Genomic DNA, 25,763 nt, shown 5'->3' with positions numbered 1-25,763 from the left:
TTTTCCAAATTCTTTGGTTGGATTTGGAAGTTCATTTTGCACAATCCTCGACTTTTTGAAATCAAAAATACCTTTTCTTTTCTTTTTAGTTATTTTACTGCAGCTTGCATTTTCGTCAGTTCTCACTGGTTTACATCAAACTGTAGACATTGAAACAAAATGGTAATATTCAAAGTAACATAACCCTGTTATAGTGACCCATGAGGGGGGACAGCTAGGTTGATCCCAAAGAGGATGCCTCTTTGAGATTCTTTTTTAAAATATTTTTATTGAAAATTTTTGATTTTAATAGTAAAGCAATTATAAGCTAAACTCAGAAAAAGAGAGACAGAAAGAAAGAATAAAAGGTGCAAGGAGGAAAAAAGAGAAAGTAAGAAAAATATTTAAAGAAGTGACTTCAAATCTTCTTCACAAGTATAAATGGACAGATTAAGTCTTGACTTCTCTAAGGTTACAAACAAATACCTCTTTTCCACATTACCCATTTCTTATCCATATGCAAATCCATAAATCATTTTCAGTCATGGCATCAGCAAAAAAAAATCTGTACAACATTACCAGAGTTTATATTTTATTTTAACCCTGGTCAAACAAACAAACTTTAAATTCCTTCCTTTTCTTTCTAATAATCTTCCCTATTTAATGCATTCAGACATTGTGATAGGATTTGATTTCCATTTTTTTCTTTTTCCCATCCCAAAGATTTCGTCAAGGTTTTAGCAAACCACTTTTGTAAATCCAATAAAAAAAGTCCTTATCCAGATGATTCTCTTGTATTTCCACTTTATGTGTCTTTTCTGCCTTCTAATTCAGCTTTTTTTTTTCTGTTACTGTGAATTATGAGCTGGCCAAAATTGCTTAGGTTGGGAAACTATTTATAAATAAATAGTTTTGTATGCTCCATTCCACAAGATCAGATGCAAAACCCAGCTAATCGTATATACCACCTTAATAATCTTCCTATTTTTGTAATATTACAACTATTATTTATATATTACTAACTTCACATGCATTGCTTCTAAGACTTGGTTAATCCTGTGCCTTTGTTAGTGAATTGTCATATGCAAAAACAACAACATCAGCAACAACAACAACTAAAGAAGGTCTTATCCTCCATGTAGTAAGGTGGCTTTTCAGTCACCCCAGTTTCATTTGCTTGCAGTAACAACTTCATTTTGTCTGAGGAAAACTGCTAAGTATTGCTAGAATAAAACTATTGCCCACATATCCTCTTATAAGAAATACCTCAATCTTTCTGTGAAAAATGCTGTGAATGATCATGCTTGTTAAAAGCCTATTAATTACTTGCCAGCACTATGAACAATGCCAGCACGAAGCACAAGTGCCAAGAGTAGAAGCACACGTAGGAAAGATGAGGTAGAAACATGTGACCATGCGTGAAGTCCAAATATATATTCGGTAGTGAAACAGCTACTATCTTCCACCTGCTCTCAGCTCAATCATACATTTTACCACCTACTGGTTCTCTGTCATTGTAAGGACGGAAGCATCATAAATAAGAATGACTAAGTGTTAGGAAGAGGAAGCCAACTGATTTCTTTCTCCTTTGTCCAATCTGCAACCTTGAATTCACTTTTTTCAGCGGTGCAGCTACAAATGAGGAATGCAGTTGGAAACCAAGTTGTCAGTTTATGCATAAAAAAATATCCTAGCCTTGTGCAGAAAGCAGATTATATGACATTTTTCACAGCATATAGATCTGCACTGTTACTATTATGGTTGAGATAATGTTGAAGGCACAGGGAACAGTAAAAAAAGTTGATATGGGGGCTGGGGGAGGATTCCAGCGATTGTGTAAATATGGACAGCTGAGGAGAGTGAATGCAAAAGAAGGTCAAGCAATGGCAATCAGGATATACTAAAATCTCTCAATGTCTGGATACTTAATTTTGCATACTAGGGCAGTGATGTCAAACCTTTTAGACACCAAGTGCCCAAACTGCATATGTGCACATGCCTAAACTGAATGGTGCACGTGCACATGCGAATGGGTGCACACACAGACATGCATGCATGCACAGCAGAGACCTGAAGACCACCTGACTGGCAGGAGGTGGGGCATCCCAAAACCAACAGCGCAGCAAGAGGTAAGATCTATTTCTTTCATGAGCTTCTGTTTTGTCATTTGTAGGGAAACAGAAGCTCACGGAAGAAACACCACGGAGATTTGACCTGGGGTGACGGTGCGTGTGCCAGCAGAGAGGGCTGTGCGTGCAACCTCTGGCTCGTGTGCCTTAGGTTCGCCATCATGGCACTAGGGACTCGGATAAACAGCTCTTTCCCCCAGATCCTTTCTGATAAATCGGTTGCCTCTTAAAACAAAAGTGATATAGAAAAACTGGAATTTCTGGGATTTCCCCTAATTCGAATGCTATACCCTATGAAGAGGCAGTCAAACAGTGCCTCAAGGACACTGACATTTAAACTGATCTGATGTCCTCCCAAAAGGGGTCTTTTTAAATAGCCTTCATACCTCTTATAGATGACATAACTACCTTAACCAAATTGCTATTCCCAAATTAAGAAAGGCTTTAAGTTTAACCTTGGCATGGATCCAACCTGATTCTATCAATGGTCTTAGAGGAGGCATCCCAGGGAAATCACCTTCTTGTTTTATTACACTGTCAAATTTACACTGATGCCCACCTGACTTTTTTAACCTCACATCTAATTAAATGATCTTGGTCATTCTGGAAAGTTGTGGCTCTTCAACTTTGAAACAGAGATGAGCACCGTCGTCCCCTAGAGTCGGGAACAACTAGGACATATGTGCAAGGGAAACCTTTACCTATAGTATGTAAGAAGTACAGCAATGTATTTGATTGTTGATTGGTTAGGTAATCAATACCTGCTGAAAATTTCAATCCTTAATTATGCAATCCTACATGAAATGACACCATAATAACCTTTACTAATTTAGTGCAGACTCTAAAGTTTTTGAACATAAGAGTATAGTTATATGCAGATCACATCAGAAATAAGTTTTACTAAATCTGTATCACATTCTCCTTATTTTTAGGTTTTGTTTTTGTAGAACAAATTAGAGAAAATGTGATATCAGTATATTTGTCAACTTGTTCTGATCATACAAGAGTTGGAATACATTTACAGTTATTACTGACTATTTGTAATATGGTCTGAATTACGCTGAAACCATTTGCTAAAATGTTGGTACTTTTTCTGATCATTGCAGTCTTGTTTTTATGCATCATACAACCAGTTTTCCCTATCTACTCCTTGCTAGAATTGCACTTAACCTAGGCTGAATTAATGTTAGAAATGTGAATCTGTATCATATTATATTGAAATCCTACCAGATTCCAGGATAATTTTATCCCTTACGTTTTAAAATCCACTGTTCTATAATGGTGATAAAAGGGCCACTTTTTAGGATGCTTAGGGAACCTCCCCTTATAGCTGTATTATATGATTTCAGATTATTGCATTGATCTAGAAATGGGAAGAGTGAACTCTATGCCCTTAGAATAGTTTGAGCCAAACATGTATCATGTTTTTATTTTGTTCAGAGCAGGAGCAAAAGTGGATGATGTAGATCAGGGGCCAATCATAAATCAGTTATACTAAACCTCCCAATTCCACTTCCCCTTCTCCAAGCTGCCCCAGCCATGCAGGGGAAAATGAATAGAATACTTTACAGAATATTTTTTATTGGCCAAGTATGATTGGACACCTAAGGAATTTGTCTCTATGCATAAGCTTTCAGTGTACATACAAACAACAGTAAAAAATCCTAATAGGACAAGGTAATAGGAAAGATGAAAAGAAAATATGCATATATACTGTGCCTAAATGTCTTACTCTGTGCAGAAAATGCCAGGTGTAGAGGGCAAAATCTTAGATTGTGATACAGGGAGGATGGCTTAGGCACCCCCTATCAAGAATAATTAGGGCCCTTTTTTGACAATTTAGCTCTGTTAGCTCCGTACAACATTCTGGATTTGAAGAATAAAAAATCCAGTATGTATATAGGACATGGCTACAACTTTTTAAATCCACTGCAGCTTTTCCTGGAATTCTATGACTGCTCTCCCTAGCTGTGGCGCCCTTCCAAGAAAAGACACATTAGCAGTATGATGGGTTGGCTGGCCAGAGTCCTCCTGTTTCCCTTGCTGCACTACTAAAAGGTTTTCTCCGAATGCCTGTGTTATGAAATGTTCTCCCGTGGTGTGAAGGTTTCTGTTGTGCAGCCAGCAATTTTCATTGCCAGCGCCAATTTTTATACAGTCCTGAGTACTTTAAGGTCACTGCCACTAAGATGTAGGAAAAAAATGCCAAAATTGTATATTCTGCTTAGGAGGCTGAAAAGATGCTGGATGAAAAGATCGCAAGTTGGCTTCGCCAACATTCCTCCCGTGATTGACAGCATAAATCATTCTCTGACCTCTGCCTCACCCTTCACCAAGTATCATCTGATTACTGGTATCTGCAAATGTAAGTTATGACTCACTTGCCTGGTGCTATTTCAGATAATCTCAACATCTATTGAGGAGACATTATGGTATGACTGCAGAAGAAAACTCATTTTAACTATTATCTGATGTAGATATCACAATATTGCATTTAGTCCCATCTGGTGTTAATTAGTTAATTATTTGAGCATAACTCAATATATTCTGATTTTCTACATATGTTGAATACTTCAGAGGTGTAACTCAGCACAACTGTGATAATTTCCTTCTCCTATTCATCTCAGTTGTTAAGGCAGGGGTGTCAAACTCAAGGCCCGGGGCCCAATCCAGCCCATGAGGTGCTTAGACCTGGTCCACGGGCCCACCCTGGAAACAGTGAAGGACCAACCTGTGGTGCCTCTGCCAGGAAAACGAAGCTGGCAGAGGGTTGCAGGAGGCCGTTGCAGCTAAAAATGGAGCGTGGGAGCCTGTTTTCGCTGGCAGAGTGCTCAGGCCACCACAGGCAGCCCCCAACACAAGTGATGTCCTGCTGGCCACACCCACCCAGCGCTCCAAGGTCAAACCCAACCCTGATGCAGCCCTCAATGATATCAAGTTTGACACCCTTGTGTTAAGGCAATATCTTAATTGCATTAAAAGTTGTTTTGAATTAGAAGTTCTAAAAATGCATTTGCTTTGAAAATTGTTTCCTAGGAAATAAGATGTCCTGAGGTAGTGTTATTGCACTTGCAAATGAGAAAAGGCATCCCAAAGGTCGCTGGCTCCTTCTGCCCCAAATCAGTGCCCCCCCCTTTTAATTGGTCACACTGCATGTTTCTGCAGAAAACATTGCATCAAGACTCAAAAAGTCATCTTGTCTCTCTCCATCATCTGTATCTTCTTTCCATCTTCCAGGTTCCTTTTGGTCAATCTTATTCATCTTCCTTCTATCTTGCTTTTTTATGTGTGCTTTATCATCCATTTGTTATACGACTTTGGGATACCAATGACTTCAATAGCACCATTTTCATTTTACTGTAAATAGCATCACACTAGAAAAAATAGGTTTGTCTCTCAGGAGAAGTGTTTGTGTTTCTTCAGACATACTTAAACAATTCTCTCTATGGGGTTCTAACCCTTCAGTAGGTATTGAATTCATGGACCACTGCACTCTAGATGACTATATACAGTGCATTTGACTTAGGAGCTCTCCAGCCTAGGTGTTTAACAGTGTTGCAGAAAAGGATGTATAGAATCTACTGGACATATAGTCCACCATCTTCCATTAAACTTTCAGAGCAGAGATACAGCTATATCATTATATCATATCCCCATGTGTTAGGACTAGCAATGTAAGATGAAATTGGCCATATGTTGCCTCCTGGTGGTCAACATAAATAAAAAATACACATGATATATCGTATTTTTTGGAGTATAAGCCGCACCAGAGAGTATAAGATGCACCGGAGGGAGAGAGTAGGTAGGTAGGTAGGTAGAAAGAGGGAGAGAGAGGGAGAGAAAAATACAGTAGGTAGGTAGTATATAGGTAGGTAGATGTTTCCAGGTGTATTTACCCATGTGCTGGGGTAGGAAATCGCTGACAATCTGCAGCACCTAAGACTTTGTTCCTGCTGACACAGCACTTGATCAATGTAATTCTCATCAATCAGTTAAAGAGCTTTCCAAAAGGAAAAAGAAGTTTTTGCACTCTGCAAACCTCCCAAAAATGGCCCGTTTTTTTTAAAGGCATGAATAGCCTTGATGGGGCTTGCAGATGGGGGTGGGGGCCAAAAATGAGCAAAACACGGCCCGCTTTTCACAAAAATGGGCCCATTTTGTAAAACAAAATGCAAGCATAGCCTTAAGGAGGTTTATAGAGTGCTCCTGGGGGCTGAGGGGGCAAAATTGAGCAAACAATGGCCCTTTTTTGCTCATTTCTGCCCTCCCCAGCCCCCAGGAGTTCTCTGAAAGCCTCCATAAGGCTATGCATGGCCATTTTGGTGAAAGGGGCGGGGCTTCGGGAGGCAAATGCTGTATTCAGTGTATAAGACGCACCCAGATTTTCAGCCTCTTTTTTGAGGAAAAAAGGTGTGTCTTATACTCTGAAAAATACGGTATATACAATGTAAAGATAGAGAAGTTGCTCCCACTCATACTCGAGGGAGCAGGGAGGGGAGCATGTAAAACCTTCTATATGGGGAGATGACATAATGTAATATCTGCATCTCTTTCCTCTAGAATTAAGAGAAGATAGACAGTATACACTATTCCAAGATATTTACTCTAGGTAAATATTAAACTACGTTGTTTTCAAGAAGCTCACAATTTATGGTCTGCTACAGATTCTTTCCAAATATTGATGTCAGATGAACAGACTGTAGTTTCTTTAAGCTTTACTCTTTTTTGAAGAAAAGGTCAATATTTGCTCTTCTTCAGTTATCTAGCACATACTCACTCCTGTAAATACATATTCATTGACCATGTTTCGATGTATTTCAGTGATGTTGAACTATTTGGGCTCACCAGGTCAAAAATAACTTGACTTTGCTGGTGTACCACCACTGCTACCCTCCCGAACAAAAGAGGAACAATTATTTACATGTTCATTTATTATTTTACAAAATACAGTCCAATCATGTGTGATGCTATGCATTATATAAAGGAACATCAAATCATTTCCAACATGAAACATGAATAAAACCTGTTTCCGGAGAGTCCAGAGGTCATGCAAAAGCATATCCCATTATTGCACAGACTCCAAAAATGATGCAAAAACAGGGTGTGCTTCAGAGGTGGGTTGCTAATTTTTTTGCTACCAGTTTGGGCGTGCTCCCATGCTCACTCCTGCATGTGCATGATGCTTCTGCGCAGAAGCATCCAGGCAGGTGTGCAGAGCCTCCTGCTGGCCACTACTACCAGCTTGGCCTATCCAGGCCGAACCAGCAGCAACCCACCTCTGGTGTGCTTTTAAGAACAGCTATCATCAGGTGTCACACCAAATATTGTGGCATGTCATCTTTGGCACACGTCATAGGTTCGCCATCATGAATCTATTTCAAGATTTCACAAATGAAGGCGAATATACATGTTGTCATAGTTCCGAGTAATGCTCCCAACCAATTAAAGACTCTGAGGCCTTTGGGGATATATTTATCACCTAGATGTAGTACTCTTAAAGAGGATAACTATACCAGATTAAAACGACAAATAGCAATTGACTTGGAGAAATGGGAAAACTTGCATTTATCAATGATGGGAAGAATCTCTACAATTAAAATGAACATTCTACCTAGAATTCTATATCTGTTTCAGACAATCCCAATCAGATTGGGTAAGGATTTTTTTCAAGATTTAAATAAAATAGTTTTGAAATTTATTTGGCAAGGGAAAAAAGCTAGAATAAAACTTAAATTACTACAAGATGTTAGACCAAGAGGAGGTTTTGGGTTACCTGATTGGGAGCTATACTACCAGGCAGCAAACTTGATGTGGATTAAGGAGTGGATATCATTAAGAAACTCTAGATTATTGAATGTAGAAGGTCACGACTTGCTGTTGGGATGGCACGCGTTCTTATGGTATAAGGGAACTAAATCACATGGCTATTTTAGAAGACATTACATAAGGGAGGCGTTGTTGTTAAACTGGGAAAAGGTTAAAAGATTACATTACTTAAAAACTCCAGTCTGGATATTAACAATTGAAGCATTTTCGTATCCGATAATATATAAAAAGGAACAAACAGTTAGATATACAGAATTATTGAATACAGAGGGTGAACTCAAATCTAGTCAAGAGTTAAAGCAAGAAGGGATGGAAATGAATTGGTATTCATATGTACAGATACAATCTAGATATAATGAAGATAGAAAAACTAAAGGTCTTTATAACAAAATGACTGAGTTAGACAAAATTCTAACAGGTACTGATGAAAGAGTAATTAAAAAACTGTATGGATATTTATTGGAGTTTAAATTACATGAAGAACAAGTTAAAGAAACCATGATAGCTTGGGGAAAAAAATTTAGATATGGGATTGACTTAGAGAATTGGCAGAAATTGTGGTCTCAAAATTACAAAATGACAATGTCTACTGCATATAGAGAAAATTTGTATAAGATGTTTTACAGGTGGCATCTACCCCCGACTAGAATCGCAAGAATGTTCAAGAATAAATCAGAAAAGTGTTGGAAATGTCACCAGATACCTGGTTCATACTACCACATGTGGTGGACTTGCACTGAAGCTAAAAGATACTGGACTAAAATCCACATGTGGTTGGAGAAAATGACACACAAACAAATAGACTTTAAACCAGAGGTCTTTTTATTGGGAATCCTACCAGAAACTTACAACAAAGACTTAAAATATCTGATTGTAAATGTGTTAACAGCAGCCAGAATTGTATTTGCAAAAAACTGGAAAAACGAAATAATACCAAAAGAGGAAGAAGTTATCCGAAAAATAATGGACTGTGCCGAAATGAGTAAATTGACTTTTGAAATTAGTGAGCAAGAGGATGAACAATTTTATAAGATATGGGATTTGTTTTATCGGTGGCTAAGAGAAAAAAAAAACTTTGGAAATGAAAAATGATATACTTATGTCTTAATTGAAAAAAGTAAATGATGATATAATTATGCTGTGAAATAACCCAACAATGATACAATGAAGTATTAATATAAGGTCTGGTGATATATTGTATAAGGTTAAGAATTTACTATAATGATATCTCGCTGCTGATAAAGCAATTCTAATAGGGGAACAAATGAAAACTGGTATATATAGGCAGCAACGCCTTGTTGAAAAACGAAGGAATAAGATCTCTGTTTGAAGGTATGAAATGCAAGGTTAACAATGAATAGAAGTATACTTTCTGGGGAAAAATAATGCTAATGTTAACTGAATATATATTATAGAATGAAAATGAGGCCTTTAGTTATATTAGATGGAATATCTGAGACGGTAAATATTATTTGAAGATGCAGATGTTAAAACAACTATAACCAAACGACATGCTGCATGGGATGATGGTTCTTTTTTTTCTCTCTCTCTCTCTTTTTTCTTTTTTTCTTTTTTCTTTTTTGGATGTTTTTGTCCTTTTTGTCCTCTTTGTCCTTTTTGGCTTTCCCCCCTCCCCCCCCCTTTTTTTTCTTTTTTAAACCCTAGCTTATTGTGGTGTTTATTAAATATACAACAGAGAGATATGGGATGTATAAATTTAGTAGGGATGCACCTGTGATTAAATGACATACTGTATGTGATGATGGGGTCTCCCCCCCCTTTTTTCCCATTCCTTCCCCTTTTCCCATTGTTGTCTATGTAATGAAAAATAAAAATAAATATATATTTTAAAAAAAGACTCTGAGGCCTTGGCTTCCTGAAAAATCCTGTTTATTTGGTGCATCATATCAGCACGGTCAGTTGTAAAACCAACACTGAGGATTCCCACATTCTTGGTATAATTAAAAGAATAGATATTGTTCACCCCCTTTGTGTCACAGGTCATGATAACCAACCAAGCAGGTGATGAACTTCTCAGCATTCCCTCCTGCTGTTGCTAGGTCACATTGATCTGGCCTTGGTTCTCAGGAACCTTATCATTGTTATGTCTGGCACATTGGAGGAAAACATTCTGCATTCCATAAGTCCCCCTCCCCCTGTCCCCATAAGGATGGCAACTAAGAAACAAAGGCTTTAGCTAGAGTTGTTTAGAGAGTTGACATGTGTCCCAGGACAATGTAGCAGGATCAATCTGAGTCGGTCCCTGGATTTAGAGGTTTAGAGATTTAGTCATCTTTCATCTTTCTCCTTAATTCTGCTCCTCTTGTTGGGACAGATTCTTTTTGTTGGAGGTACCAAAATAGGAACTTAGTACCTTAATCTTTACTTTCCAACTTTTTGACATTGTGTTATCTTCACTGAACAGCTAGTACATAGATTCTTTTTCTTTTATTTTGAGCTTAGAAGCTTTGTTGTTGTTGTTGTTGTTGTTGTTGTTGTTGTTGTTGTTGTCTTAGCATCTTTTCCAAACTTCAGATTATTTTGAGCTTTAGGTTATCAGGCACTTTTCTTTTCTTTTTTACAATTCTGGATTAACTGTTTGTTCTGTTGGAGATCTCTCCTCTTGAGCCTGAACTTCCGGTTTGCATGTTGGGCCATTTTTCGCCCTCCCCAGGCTCCTAGAAAGCCTCTGGAGCCTGGAGAGGGCAAAAACCAGACCTACCGGGCCCCACCGGAATTCAGAAAACGGGCCATTTCTGGCCTCCAGAGGTCCTCCGGGGGGGCAGGGAAAGCCGTTTTCGCCCTCCCCAGGCTCCAAGAAAGCCATATGCACCAGTGGTGGGTTTCAAAAATCTTTGGAACCTCTTCTGTAGGTGTGGCCTGGTTTCCGGGTCCACTGGTGGAACCTCTTCTAACCGCTTCGGTAGATTTGACGAACCGGTTCTACCAAATAGGTGCGAACTGGTAGGAACCCACCTCTGATGTGCACATGTGCAGGGCAGCGGGGGGGGTCAGACACGCAGGGGGCACAGCATAGGGGGGGCATTAAATTATGGGGATGGGCACCTGAGTGCGTGCTTTTGACACCCGAGGTGAAAAAAGGTTTGCCATCACTGGTCTAGTATGTCAGGAGCTACAACTATAAAACTGGTAAAATTGGGATGGCTTCTTTCATACAAACCCATATAGAAATTTTCCTCCCATCTACTCTGACATTCACTGTTCTATAGATTCCACCCAATAAAGGCAATCATACCTCCTTCATGAATAACCTGCCTTTTTTTTATTTGAAGCATCTGCTCTCCATATTAGCTACTATAATTTATCCACAAACATGAAAAAGGTTCACTACACTTTCTCCTTCAAAAATAAGGTGACTATTTATTTTTCATTGAAACCCATTGTATGAATGACAGAGCCAAAAAATGGGGGTGGGGGCAGAAAAACTATGCAAATGAAGACAATACATTAGGAGTGGTCAACAGAGCCAAGGTGGCGCTGTGGTTAGGGTGCAGTACTGCAGGCCACTTAAGCTGACTGTTATCTGCAGTTCAGCGGTTCTAATTTCACCGGCTCAAGGTTGACTCAGCCTTCCATCCTTCCGAGGTGGGTGAAATGAGGACCCAGATTGTGGGGGTGATATGCTGACTCTGTAAACCGCTTAGAGAGGGCTGAAAGCCCTATGAAGCGGTATATAAATCTAACTGCTATTGCTATTTTAAACAAAGTGCTTAGAAGCACAAATATAGAACCTATCTGCATTTCTTTAAAGCAACTGAGTACCCATCAGAGGTGGAATTCAGCAGGTTCTGACCAGTTCTGGAGAACCAGTAGCAGAAATTTTGAGTAGTTCAGAGAACCAGTAAATACTTCTGACTGGCTCTGGCCCCATCTATTCTCTGCCTCCCGAGTCCCAGCTGATCGGGAGGGAATGGGGATATTGCAGTAACCTTCCCCTGCCATGCCCACCAAGCCACACCCACCAAGCCATGCCACATCCACCAAGCCACGCCCACAGAATCAGTAGTAAAAAAAATTAAATCCCACCACTGGTACCCATTCCTAAGAAAAAGACATGGCTGCTTTAAAGAATTTAAAGCATCCTTTCAGAATTGGTATACAAACCACCAGCTTTTGGTGAAGTTCCAGGACTGTATTTTACAATGTAACAAGTTGCTGAAGTCTCTGGGGGTAATACTGGATAGGTCAGTAACCTTTCAACAACATCTGGAAAAAATCAGCTGCAAAAGTGAAAAGCTGCAACAATTTACTAAACAGTCTGGCTGGAACATCCTGGGGTGCTGGTGCTAACACTCTACGAACAACAGCCTAGGCTTCGGTATATTCCACAGTTGGATATTGTACCAGCCTGTGGCTGAAAGCACCCACACCCAAATGGTTAATGACCAACTCCACCAGACAATGCGTATCATCTCTGGCACATTGCTTCCCATTCCTTTGTACTGATTACCAATACTTAACAATATCATACTGCCCCCACACTAGAAGACAACAAGCTCTCATTCAGCTGTGGTCAAGGATGCTGAACAACTAGGTCCTTCCAGGACAATGCACAGTTCATCACAAGATTGAAACCCCATAGGCCAACATGGAAAGCAGCTGTTTACTTAACATCTACCCAGTTTAACCCCAAGAATGCCTGGAGAGAGGAATGGTCCAAGGTACCTTCTTGCGGCTTGACCACTAGTGATCCCTCTACCAAGCCACCTGGTTTTGGCCTGCCTTGCTCTGTCTAGATGAAACTACACAGAGTTAGGTGTGATACTGGAAGAAGCACCTCTGCCCTGTATTAGTGGGGGTGGAAAGTTTCTCCTTGTTGAGATTGTGGTGCTGATACATAAACTATTTAACATATTGTTCAAGATTGCCCACGACACGCATTTTCTGGTTTCCTAGACGTATTGCACAAGGCAATGCCAGAGGCAATTGCCTGGATAGCTGATTTGGACATTCAGTTATGAGGCCACTGCCATACACCCACAGATGTTCTGAATATAATTACATGGATATGTTTACTTCTGTCATGTTCTCATCATATGCTAAGTAATAAGAATTGAATCTAAAGTATTGTACAGCCCTATAATAGTGACATTACACAAATATTGATCACATACACCAAAGCCTGTTGCCAAACAAACACTAGTTTTCTCCTCACCTACCCACATAACCACCAACTACTACTTACTTGCTACAAACATTAATGATTTTTGAAACTAAAACAGATGTTCCCTAGTATCTTGAGAAGCATGAAAAACTATATAAAGCTTTTCCCCTGCCCTCTTTTTTCTTAATTTCTGTTTCCTTGTACAGTATTTTATCTTCCTTTGAAATTTAATAAAACCTTATTTTAAAAAGATTCAGCATCTAACCAAAAATATTTTGCACCTGTACCAAAAGACAGCCCATCAAGATCCATGTATAGAAACTAAGTGGAATCGTATTTATTTCATTCATTTTGACAGTACTCCCTGGTAAATGGCAGCACATTGTTCTGTTTTTCTGTATCTTATTACCATTTTCTACCCACCAACCGATAGGGCACAGTGGCTCAGTGGCTAAGATGCTCAGCGTGTCAATTGAAAGGTCAGCAGTTCAGCAGTTTGATTCCTAGTGCCACATAAGGGAGTGAGCTCCCATTACATGTCCCAGCTTCTCCCAACCTAACAATTTGAAAGCATGTAAAAATGCAAGTAGAAAAATAGGGACCTCCTTAGGTGGGAAGGTAGCAACGTTCTGTGTGCCTTCCTCATTTAGTCATGCCGGCCACATGACCACTGAGATGTTTTCGGACAGTGCTAGCTCTTTGGCTTTGAAATGGAGATGAACACCACCCCCTAGAGTCAGGAACGACTAGTACATATGTGCGAGGGGAACATTTATCTTTACCTTACCCACCACCCAGGATTTGCTCTAATGGTAGGGCTGGCCTTGCTTTATCTTCTTTGCCTCGTTACTCATTTTTCTGCTGTACCATTTTCAATAATCTAAAATTTCTATTTTGCTTTGCTGTACTTTGTTGCCTAACTTTTCTTTTTCATCACTACATTTGGAAGAACTCAATTATTTTTCTCACTTGCTTTGCTAAATGTAACATTCAGATGATGAATTTCACTCAATGACTCTTGTCATTCACTATCTTTTATTACTTCCTTGAAATCTGGGGGAGAAATTATTCTACTTTATTTATTTCATACATACAGGACTGGCAACTTGGTTAAAAACTCCCTTGTGTTTTTACTACCGAAGTGCCTCTATTCTCCCTACAAAATAAAGCAGATCTACAATAGAAAGTTATAATGCCCACAGACAGGATAAAAACCTGCAATAAATAAACAGATGTTAGTGTCTTTAGTTTAGCTCTTGAAAAAGACTTTTTGTGATATAGTGTATTATCCTGAATATTTTGAAATGTTACATGGGGAACTTGAGAAGCCAAATGGGAAGCGATAGAAAGAAAGCAGACTTGTAACTAGGGCACTGGTGGTGGGCTTTTGACTTGACAATAGCTGCAAAAGGCTGCCTCTTAAATCTTAATTTTGCTATTGCATTGAAGGAGATGGAGCAGGAAATCAGATAAGCAGCAGAAGTATAGGTGTTATTCCCCTTCTGTGAAAGAAAAGGATTTTCTTTCAGACAAAAGAAGGGAAGGGTTTGGTAAGAAATTTATTTATAATCAATATTTATATCCCTCCTCATGTGTTAAATACATTTTATAATCATAATTAAGCACACCATTAGTTCACATAGAGAGCTAGGAAAAGCAAGGTTAGTCTATAAAACTGATGTTCCAGAGCTGGTATTGAGCAGGTTCTGACCACTTCTGGAGAACCAGTAGCAGAAATTTTGAGTAGTTCAGAGAACCGATAAATACCACCTCTGACTGGCCCAGCCCCCATCTCTTCTCTGCCTCCTGAGTCACAGCTGATCGGGAAGAAATGGGAATTTTTAACCTTCCCCTAGAGTGAGGTGGGAATGGAGATTTTACATTATCCTTCCCCTGCCACGCCCACCAAGCCACACCATGCCCACCAAGCCACGCCCACAGAACCGGTAGTAAAAAAAATTTGAATCCCACCACTGCGGTATTCAGAATGAAAACTAATTTGAGAAATCCAGAAGGTTCTTTATAATTTGCCAAAATTGTTTGAATGGAAGTGAGGGAAATTCATATATTATTTGGAATTGTTAGGAGGAAATTATGTGGTGCTGGCATCACCTGCCATACTTGGTAGCCTCGTACAACTGACTTGCACACTCAGGCTCTCATTTGCCTTCGGTAACCAATATTGCAGCAATAAATTAAAGCAGAGTCATAGTCTGGTGTTTTGTTCTCTGCCTTTTCTTCTGGCATTATAGTCTACAGTGAGAGAAAAAAAAACCTAGCTCATCACCATCTAATTCATCATTGAGTTTCCAATAGTAGCCAGGCCTGTTACACTAGGGAAATTGCAAGTGAATGTGAAGTCAATATTTCCTCCTGCTGTTCATCTTAGTTCCTATTTCAGATACCGCTTGCAACTGAACATAGAAATTCCATTTTGCCCTTATGCCTGAAAAGAGTGCTTTCTATGGGTGGAGCTAGAATGAAGAAGATAGAAAGAAATTTGGGTAAGGAAATAAAGATCAGAGTGAGGAAGTTACATGACAAGTGGGATGTATAACATTTATTGTTATTAGTTGCAAAGTTTTGTCTGACCCATCGTGATCCCATGGAAAACGTTCCTCCAGGCCTTCCTGTCCTCTACCATCCTTTGGAGTCCATTCAAGCTCAAGCCTACTGCTTCAGTAACTCCAACTAGCCACCTCATTCTCTGTCATCCCCTTCTTCTTTTGCCCTCAATCTTTCCATCTCCTCTAGGACTAACCAGTTTGATCGCCTTACAGTCCAAGGGACTCGCAGGAATTTTCTCCAGCACCACAGTTCAAAGGCCTCAATTCTTTGGCCCTCAGCCTATCTTGTGGTTCAACTTTCACAGCCATATATTGCAACTGTGAAAACCATAGCCTTGACTATACGCACTTTTGTTGGCAGGGTGATGTCTCTGCTTTTTAGTGTGCTGTCTAGATTTGCCATAGCTTTCCTCCCCAGGAGCAAGCGTCTTTTAAGTTCTTGGCTGCAGTCCCCATCTGCGGTGATCTTGGAGCCCAAGAAAGTACCGCCATTTCTTCCCCATCTATTTGGCAAAGACACTAGAGTGGGTTGCCATTTCCGTCTCCAGTGTATAACATGCCCACACTGAAAAGACTCTTGCTACACCAATCATTTCTCAACCCCTTACCCACATTTCAAATGGGAACCACACTCATCTTCAAGATGGCCTAGTTGTCAGGATGAATAGCGACAAGAACTGGAAATCATACTGTCTGCTTAACACTTAAATAGCAATAGCACATAGACTTAGATACCGCTCTATAGCGCTCCATGGCACTGTCTGAGCTGTTTACAATGTCAGCATATGCCCCCACCCCCAATCTGGATCCTCATTTTACCGACAACGGATGGAAGGCGGAGTCAACCTTAAGTTGATCAGGATCGAACTCCAGACTGTGGGACAGAGTTAGCCTGCAATACTGCATTCTAACCATTGCACCACATGGCTCCTTATTGGCTCCTTATTGCTTAAACCAAAAGCAGAAAAATATACTTGCAGTGGCACATAAGAAAACTTTTTAAGAATACAAAATAAAAGTACCCTAACCCTGTTCCCAGTCAGTTGAAACACGCTCTTGTTTTTGTATTTACTTGATAAACCTTGTATGGGACTGTACCAGAGGTGGGTTGCTCCTGGTTCAGCCCGGATCGGGCGAAATGGTAGTAGCGGCAGCAGGAGGCTCCACCCATCCACCCGGACGCTTCTGCACATGCACAGAAGCATTGCACGAGCGAACCAGTAGGGAACAAATTAGAAACCCATCACTGGACTGGACTATATCTATCTAAGGAAGTTAACTGAATAAGGTAAAAGGAATAATAAAATCAAAACTGAGTTCCTTGGCAAAGCTTTTGGGAACAAGATTACTTGTACCAATGTTATCATCCCTTAACGTTCTAGAAACTGCTAACTCAAGATTACAAATTAGAAAATGTTTCTAAACTTATCTCACTGTTTTATATGTGTGTCTATCCAATTGTATTGTAATAAAAACAGAGCACTTCCATAGTCTGAGATAAATGGCTTTGTCACTGTTAATTTTTAATTCGTCCACTGAATACAAACTCTTCAAATTTTCTAAATCTTTTCCCTCCCATTACCATATATAAACAATCCACAGTGCAAAGAAATCACTCAAGAGCCTTCTTTGGAGAGAAAAATAATAATTAAAAAGCTCTGTAGAGATACATTTGTGAAGGGTAGTTGCCTAGGCCCTAGGTGAATCCCAACAGGTGAGTGTGCTGCATCAGCTGAGTTGCAAGTTGCATATAACCTCTTGGCATCTTTTTGCAAGCAACACCTGTCCTACATCCCATCGGTTCAGATCAACCAGTGAAAAAAAGATACAGCCTGTTTTAGGATGCCTCCTTCTTTTAAAAAGCTGTTTATAATGCGCAGGTTGTGGGAGAGTTGTTGAAAATGGGGCCTCGGGATCCTGAAAGCTGCAGCTGCGGCTCCTAAAACCATCATAATCGGCAGAGCCCAATAGTAAAAAGAGGAGACGAAAAAGGAGAAAAGAAATTCTAGAGATGGTTCCTAGACGCAGACGACCGGGTGTTGTAGGTAGAGGCAGATGTAGGGTCTCCTGCTTGGGCAGGGGGTTGGACTTGATGACCTGCAAGGTCCCTTCTAACTCTGTTCATCTGTTACTTCTGTCTAAAGCAGGACACTCCTCCGAACTATTTTTGAATTCTGTTCCCGATATGCCAGGCTTTCCTTCGGCACACCAAAGCGCGCAGCCGGGTTCCTAGCAGTACCTGCGCTTAGCCCCACTTCCAGGGAAAGGAGGGAGCCGGAGGCTTCCTCGGGGTGCATCTCCATTCCCATCCGCTCAATTCAATCAAACCGGGGGGGGGGGGGGAGAGAGAGGCAGCCACGCGATCGTCCTTCTCTGCCCCCCTCCCCGCCCCCGCCATAGGCAACACTGCCGCAGTAAGCCGTAATTCCTTCCACCCAGAAGCCCTCCCGGCAAAACCCAAATAAAAGCCCCAAAGGCCGGCGGCGGCCGCGTGAGACACCTCGTCCCCCGTCCCCGCTCGGGACTCTGAGCCGCGCGAAGGTGACCTTGCAAGAGGCGCCTGCAAGAATCCGCGACCCGCACTCCCTGCACGCCCACCTTCCCCCTCCGCTGCCGCATCCGTCCTCCTCCTCCCCCCCGAGACCTGCAAGCGCTCACCTGGTAGCGGAGGAGACAGTCGGGCTCGTTACTGTCGGCAGGCATGGCTGGCTGGCTGGCTGGCTGGCTGGTTGGTAGGCTGACTGGCTGGCGCCGGGCGAGCAGGTGGCTCCGCTCGGCCGGTGGTTTCTCCGTTCGGCCCCTCTGAAAAGCGGCGAGGGAATCACGGGCGCCCGCAGCCCGCCGCGTTCCTCGGCACCATCTCTCCTCCGGCCCCTGCGAGCAACTAATCTTGGCCCAGAGGCGCCAGGCTCCCGGGATGGAGAGGCTGGAGGCGTGGAAGGAAAGAGCCCGAGTGGATGCTGTGAGGGGCGAGGAGTGGGCTGCGAATGACGAGGGGGCGCGGGAGAGTCAAGGGGAAAAAAACTAGAGCATTGCTATGGGTGGGTTGGTGGGGGTGGGAGGCGTCAAAGAGGGAGGGGCGCAAGGTAAGGCGAGGAGAGCTAGGGAGGGACGAACGGCATGAGGCAAGGGAGGGGGACATGGAGGGCGGGAACCAGCTGAGGAGGCGGAGGGTTGGGTGAGGTGAGGTGAGGTGAGGTGAAGGCTGTGTATGGCCTCAGTTGGTAGCGTGGACAGGAGGTGAAGCAGAATGAGGAAGGGGTGAAGACTAGAGGAAGTCCTAAGTTTTGCATTCGGAAGACAGGTGTCCCTATGCAGTGTACACCCCCTCCACACTTCCAGCATGACACACAGAACCTGGTCTGATAAAAAATGAATCGATTGCTTTTTCCAAAGCGTTTTATCTCTACCGATTCTAACTTTCCTCATTTCCCATTCATTCTGTACTTCTTTCCTCTTTCAGTCTCTTGTATCAAATTCAGGGGTGGGTCCCGGATTCCATTCCAACTGGTATGGTTGGAACGGCCCCGGCATCACCCACATGGACACGTGTGGCGCGCGGTCATGCGTCATACTTGCCTATGACGCTTCCACAAGCCTCCGCAATGCTCCAGCGGCTCGGCGGTGTGCGGAAGTGCCAAAGGCTTAAAGGACAGGTAAGCTCGGGCGGATGGGTGGGCCGTCTGGAGTACCGGAATGGTACCCAGTGCTCCAGGCAGGCTCCAGTAAGCCCGTACCAGGGCGTACCTCCTGCAACCCACCACTGATCAAATTCCATCGGTCTTTCATGTAACTCCTGAAGGTGAAGGGTGTTGAAAAATAGCACAAAATAGTGGGTGCTTTCTCAAAAAGTTCCCATAACCTAGATCAGTGATGGCGAACCTTTTTGTAAACACATGCCAAAATTGTGTATACGTGCACGATAGCATGTGTGCGTGTGCCCCACACCCGCAATGCAATGTGCCCGCCCACCTGTACATGTGTGCATGACACACACACACACACACACACACCTGCATGCATGCACAACCCCCTGCACATGCATGCATGACCACCACCACCACCCCACATGGGGGAGGAGTTTTCATCCTCCCCAGGCTTCAGGAAAGCCTCCAGAGCCTGGGGAGGGCGAAAACTCCTCCCCCATGCGTGCATGCACAACCAGAAATTCATTTCCAAAAACAACCTCCCACGGCCCTCCAGATGCCCTCTGGAAGCTGAAAACAGATTGTTTCCGAACTTCGGGTTGGCCCAATCAGCCCATTTTTCACCCTCCCCTGGCTCCAGAGCCTTTCCTGAAGCCTGAGGAGGGTGAAAACAGCCTCCACTGGCCCTCTGGAAGGCCAAAGATCAGCTGGCTGGTGCACACGTGTGCGCTGGAGCTGACAGCTCACATGCCAGCAGATATGGCTCTGCGTGCCATTGTGGCACCCATGCCGTAGATTCGCCATCACAGACCTAGATCCTTCCCACATTAATACCCTAAGTTAATAACAATATTTTACTGTCTCTTGCCCTCCATGCTCCCAGTCTCTCTATCCTGCTAACATCTTTGCCCCCCCCCAAAAAAAACCCTGTTTGGTGAAATTGAAAGGGATAACCTGAATTATATTGTCAGCATTCTTAAATATGTACGGTTGGAACAGGCCTGGCGATTGGAGACATCCACATGGACGTGCGCAGTGTGCGCATGAGTCTTAGCGCCTCTGCGAGCCTCTGCGACTCTCCAGCTGCTTCGCGGAGCATCGTACAGGCGCTGTGCATGCCATGCCGAAGCACGGAAGCCTTAAAAAAACGGTAAGGAGCTCGAGCGAGCAGGTAAGCCCCCTGGAGTACAGTAATGGAACGGTATCGGGTGCTCCGGGCAGGCTCTGTATGGTCATTTTAATTAATTATGCACACATTCTCAGAAAAAAACCACATTCATATTCCTTTCTTGGAGCAGTTATTGTTTTATCATATAATTTTAGTTTCCTATTTTCAATTTTGAACACAACAAAAGAAGAATGTTCAAAAGATACAATTCCCCTGATTTATCTGAGGAGCTGAAGTAAAAGATATTTAAAGTCAAGGAACTGGGTTTTGTAAAAGTGAAGATAAAAACAATTTATTAAAAAGAGTAAACCACTCAAAAGAATGACACCAAGTAATCTTTGGAACCAAGTACTTTTGTTCTCTTTTGAAAGGATGTTTTAAAAATTCTAAGTCACTCTTGCAAATGGAATTAATTGATAGAATGGATTCAGCTTCCATAAACATTTTTAGATGTTCAAAGAGAAATTAGTCTTGAATTTTAGTCTTGAATTTCTCAAAGAGAAATTAGTCTTGAATGGTCATGGAAATGCCCTGGGATGAAGTCTGGAGATACTCTGTTCATTGCTTTGTAGGAAATAAGACAGTCACTAGATAACACAGGAAAGCCAGTTTGATGTAGTGGTTAAGTTACCAGGATGTAAGCCAGGAGAATAAGAGTTCTAATCCTCCCTCAGGCACAAAGCTGGCTGGATGACCTGGGACCATCAATAGGTGAGGAGCGTGTGGGTTGTTAAACAAAGGCCCCACATGACCACAATTTCCAACTTCCTGCTAACTTCCACATTGTGAGAAGTTAGCAGGGAACATCGGAAATCACCATCACATGACCACTGGGATGCTGTAATAGCCAGACGTCTGAGTAAGGAACTAGCTGAGATGGCTAAATTAATTTATTTGATGAAAGAAAAGACAACATCTACATTTACTATTGACTGGAAACCCTTTATGAACGTATGTGTTATGGATTTGGTGATGAGACAGGATGAGTTATGGAAACAGATTAACAGAGTTGGAAGGGACCTTGTAGGTCATTTAATCCAAACCCCCACCCAAGCAGGATACCCTACAGCATTTCTGACAGATGGCAGTCCAGTCTCTTCTTGAATGCTTCCAGTGATGAAGCTCCCACAACTTCAGAAGGAAGAAAGGAATTTCAGATTAACAGAGTTGGAAGGGACTTTATACTGTAAGTCATCTAGTCCAACACACACACACCGCCCAAGCAGGAAACCCTACACCATTTCTGACAGATGGCAGTCCAGTCTCTTCTTGAAAGCTTCCAGTGATAAAGCTGCCACACCTTCCAAAGGAAGCTATTCCATTGGTTGATTGCTCTCCCTCACAGAAAATTTCTCCTTGATTCCAGGTTGAATCTCTCCTTGTTCAGTTTCCATCCATTATTCCTCGTCTGGCCTTCAGGTGCTTTGGAAAATAGCTTCACCCCCTCCTCTCTGTGGCATTCTTTCTGTTGGAAATAGGAAGAAGAGAGAGATTACCTTGTAACCACAGAGTAAGAGGTAAAATATATAATTGTACTTATAACTACTATAAAAAGATTGGAAGCTACTTCTTTGTATCTTTTTTCTTCTGTTTCTATTTTTCTTTTACTTTTTTTTAACCCTTTCTTGCATTTTCAGCTTTCTCTTTCAAATGCATGCTTAAGACAACTCTGAGTGCCAAAAAAAACCCAAACCCTCAGAATGTTCTGCTTGCCCTGAAAGTCCTGGGATCCAACATTTTTGAGACAAGATCACCAGGAATCACAAACCATTTACAACATCTCTTTTTTTACTTTGTCATCGTTTACAATCTACCCTCACTTTGCTGGTAATCTCATTACGTAGCCAGCAGTTGCCATCTAATGGACAAAATATTCATTGGCCTTTTTAGCATGTTATGAGTAAAAACACTTTTGGTTTTTGTACTTCTTATAAACAATTTTTTTTGACTGTAAGAAATATTATTTTGGACAGTAAAATACTGGAGTGATATGAGTTAATGCAATCTGAACAGTTTCAGACCCATATTTTGATGAGCTCAGAATTGCTAATAACGATGTGCAAATGGAAAGAGATACATGTTTGCCACTTGAGAATACTATGGGAAGATAAAGCAGTGGCACAGAGTATCAAATCATGCCAGCTTTTTTGAGTACAAATGTTCAATAGCAACAAAACTGGTCAGCACAATCTCTCAACCCTGCTGTCGCTCACAGTGATGCTTGGAACACGGGCAGAAGTCAAAGAGAAACGCTTTTTGAAATCGAGCATACAGATAGTCCTCAGGTTACGATCGTTTGTTTAACAACAGTTCAAAGTTATGACACCACTGAGAAAATTGGCTTACAACCCATTGTCAGAGTTTTGGGTGCTTGGCAGCTGGTTGAAATTAACACAGTCGCTGCATCCTGTGGCAACATGATCATGGTTTGCGACCTTCCCAGCCAACCTATGACAAGCAAAGGGAAAAGCTGACCACATCATTCACTTAACAATTATGAAAATGGCCATAAAATCAGGCCCAGTGATGTGATGAGTCACTTAACGGCGGCATCACTTAGCAACCAAAATTCTGGTCCCAATTTTGGTCACAAGCTGAGGATTATACCCATCTAGTTTTGAAAGTGAAGATTCATGACTAATTCAGAGACTATCTACAAACAATAACTACCCCCAACTTGGAATCAGGTTGTTTGGGAGGCTCTGCTGTTAGTTGCAAAGTCATGTCCAACCCGAGACTCCATGGACAACGTTCCTCCAGGTCTTCCTGTCCTCTACCATCCTCTGGAGTCCATTCAAGCTCACGCCGACTGCTTCACTGACTCCATCCAGCCACCTCATTCTCTGTCATCCCCTTCTTCTTTTGCCCTTAATCGCTCCCCACATTAGGCTCTTCTCCAGTGAGTCCTTCCTTCTCATTAGGTGGCCAAAGTATTTGTTATACATTGTTTTTATTTGTTATGCGATGGCTTTAACGAATATCCCTTTCTGTAACAGATATGCCTCCCAAAACGGCCATGCATAGCCTTTAGGAAGCTTCCTACATGCAAAGTGTTTGACTGAATTCTTTGGGAGAAGATGTACAAATGAAGCAGTCAAAATATATCTGTTGTGGCCCACCAGTGGCCAGTAGAGCTGACAGCAGATTCGTACAGTGAGGAGGTTAGGGCGAAACATGGGCCAGTCCTGGAGTCTGGGGAAGGCTCTGATAAGGGTCCTGGGTCAGAGGCAGAGAGGGGGCCAGAGCTGTATGCCAGTTATCAGCTGCCTTCATAGTCAGACATCAGTGAGGCAGATGAACAGCTGGAGCCTGTTACCAGTGTGCACATGCGCAGAGTTGCCAGACGAAGGGAACAGCTAAAGAATTGACTTGGAAGTAAGGCCACAGGTGGATGATGAATGGCCCCTCCCAGAGGAAATAGAGTGAAGAGTGGAGTTTGCAGGAAACAATTAGTTGGCTTAATTTGTTTATGACTCTCTGAGATTCCTTGCCATGTTTTGCAGATATTGGCCTGTCAGCTCTCCAAGCCAGATAAGGTCTGTGACTGTAAATCCTCCTTTGAAAGACTTTGCTGGATGAGAATGAGCAGAATTCACAGTAAATTAATAAAAGGGTTTTTTGTCAGGACAAGGAATTTGTTTCATGCTCTTGGAAAGCCTCAGTCAGAACAATATCATGTATTGTCTTACTTCACACACTAACATTGTCGTGTCAAGCATCCCTGTTAAAAATATCTGGATGCTGATAGACAGATATGTCAGAATTCTATACAGGCAAAAGTACACACCTACTTTGTCCCTATTCCCAATCTTTTAGTATATATAGCTATGAGCCAATCACATCACTATAGTTGCATGTACAAACATTCCGAGTGACGAGCATAGCTGCCAGCCTACTGATCTCCTGTGTCATTCCTTCTGTTGTGGTTTCGATCAATAGATACAGCACGGTGTTTGTGCTCTTCAGTAGGAAAGCAAAGGTCAAGAATTACATATGAAGCTTCCTTCTGCCTGCTCCCCCAAAAAGATGTGCAGTGGGGTTCAAACAGCTTACTTCCAGCAAACTGCAGAACAGCCACAGCGGTCATGTAAATGCTGGCAAGTTGATCACAAACAGATGCATTTCCCCCCCACATGTAGTAGAACTTGTGGGATTTTAACAAAGCATACAAAATTGCGGAAATGGCAGTTCTGCTTTGTTAGCCTTCCTCAACAGCACTGAACTGATGGAACTTTAACTGGAGAAAGACAGAAGCAGGGAGGATTCTGGAACTGTCATTATTTAAGAAGAATTAGTATAGTACAGTCTTTATTGTCATTGCACAAAATAAATACAACGAAATTGGTCTAAGAATTAAGGAAAAAGGAGAGGTTTCTTTAAAATAATAATAATGAAAAACATGATAGAAGCAAGAAGAGAAGTTTACCTTTCTTCCATGCTAGAGATGACAGGGGGAAGCAAAGTCTGTTCTTGTAGTTGTGATTAGGTGTCCAGTGCACTTTACAACAAGCCACCTCTTCTAATATATACTCTAGCCTAGCCTACTGAAGATGTTCCCAAAAGCAGATATGGGATCTCACCAGTGGTGGGACTCAGCCAGTTCGCACCCCTTCAGGAGAACTTTCTGAGCATTTTGGTGAACTGGTTGTTGGAAGAAATCATTAGGGCAGAGAACTGGTTGTTAAATTATTTGAATCCCACCACTGGATCTCACTCTGCGGAGTATGAGTATGTATTTTAAACTGAACATCTCTTAGTGTCTATGCATAACACCCAACAAGGATCCTCTCATGAGAACATGTCATTATTCCTAAGTTTTTCTTAACCTCATGCTTGATACCATTTCCAATATTATTCAACCTCACTACCTCCAAAGTATCCAGTTTTGGAGTAGGAGTTCTAATTTCTTTCATCTAGGTATAATTTGGTTTTGACACCAACACTGCTGGGGGGAACCTTAAAGTTGACCATAAAATTGCTATTGTACATTGGTGCAATTGTTAAGATACATGAGTGATAAGCTGGTTGTGCAGCTTATTTAATTTTTGTTGGATCTATATATCTTGTTTTTCCTCCAGGAGTTCAAAATAGCATATACCGTACTCCTTCCAAATGTTCCCCACAGCAAAAGCAGAGCAGATAAATTGGAATGAGAAAGCATTTCTATGGCTGAGGCAGGATTTCAATCCTATAATAATACCTCTGTAAGCCCAATTACACATCATGACACATGTATGATTATATTGCATGTAAAGATGCAAGTCGCACCAGCAGAATTATGGTACTACTGTAGAAAGTTAACTTCAGTTCTGTACATGTTTC

General features: G+C 41.8%; 1 protein-coding gene across 1 annotated transcript in view; it reads right to left on the bottom strand.

Annotated features, from left to right (window-relative positions):
• The window catches only part of LOC106548578 (electroneutral sodium bicarbonate exchanger 1), a 99,013-nt gene extending 80,442 nt beyond the window's left edge, over positions 1 to 18,571 (bottom strand). Inside the window, exon 1 of the mRNA XM_087710434.1 lies at positions 18,285 to 18,571. Within this exon, the coding sequence (XP_087566560.1) occupies positions 18,285 to 18,329 (45 nt within the window). The 5' untranslated portion in view covers positions 18,330 to 18,571. The remainder of the gene's footprint in view (positions 1 to 18,284) is intronic.
• Between the last annotated feature and the right edge of the window lie 7,192 nt (positions 18,572 to 25,763).

The sequence above is a fragment of the Thamnophis sirtalis genome, unplaced genomic scaffold, assembly GCF_051295495.1.
Source record: "Thamnophis sirtalis isolate CommonGarterSnake01/CBP01778 unplaced genomic scaffold, rThaSir2_p1.2 scaffold_3, whole genome shotgun sequence".
In the NCBI taxonomy this organism is placed as follows: Eukaryota; Metazoa; Chordata; class Lepidosauria; order Squamata; family Natricidae; genus Thamnophis; species Thamnophis sirtalis.
This window is presented reverse-complemented; position numbering and strand designations above follow the sequence as displayed.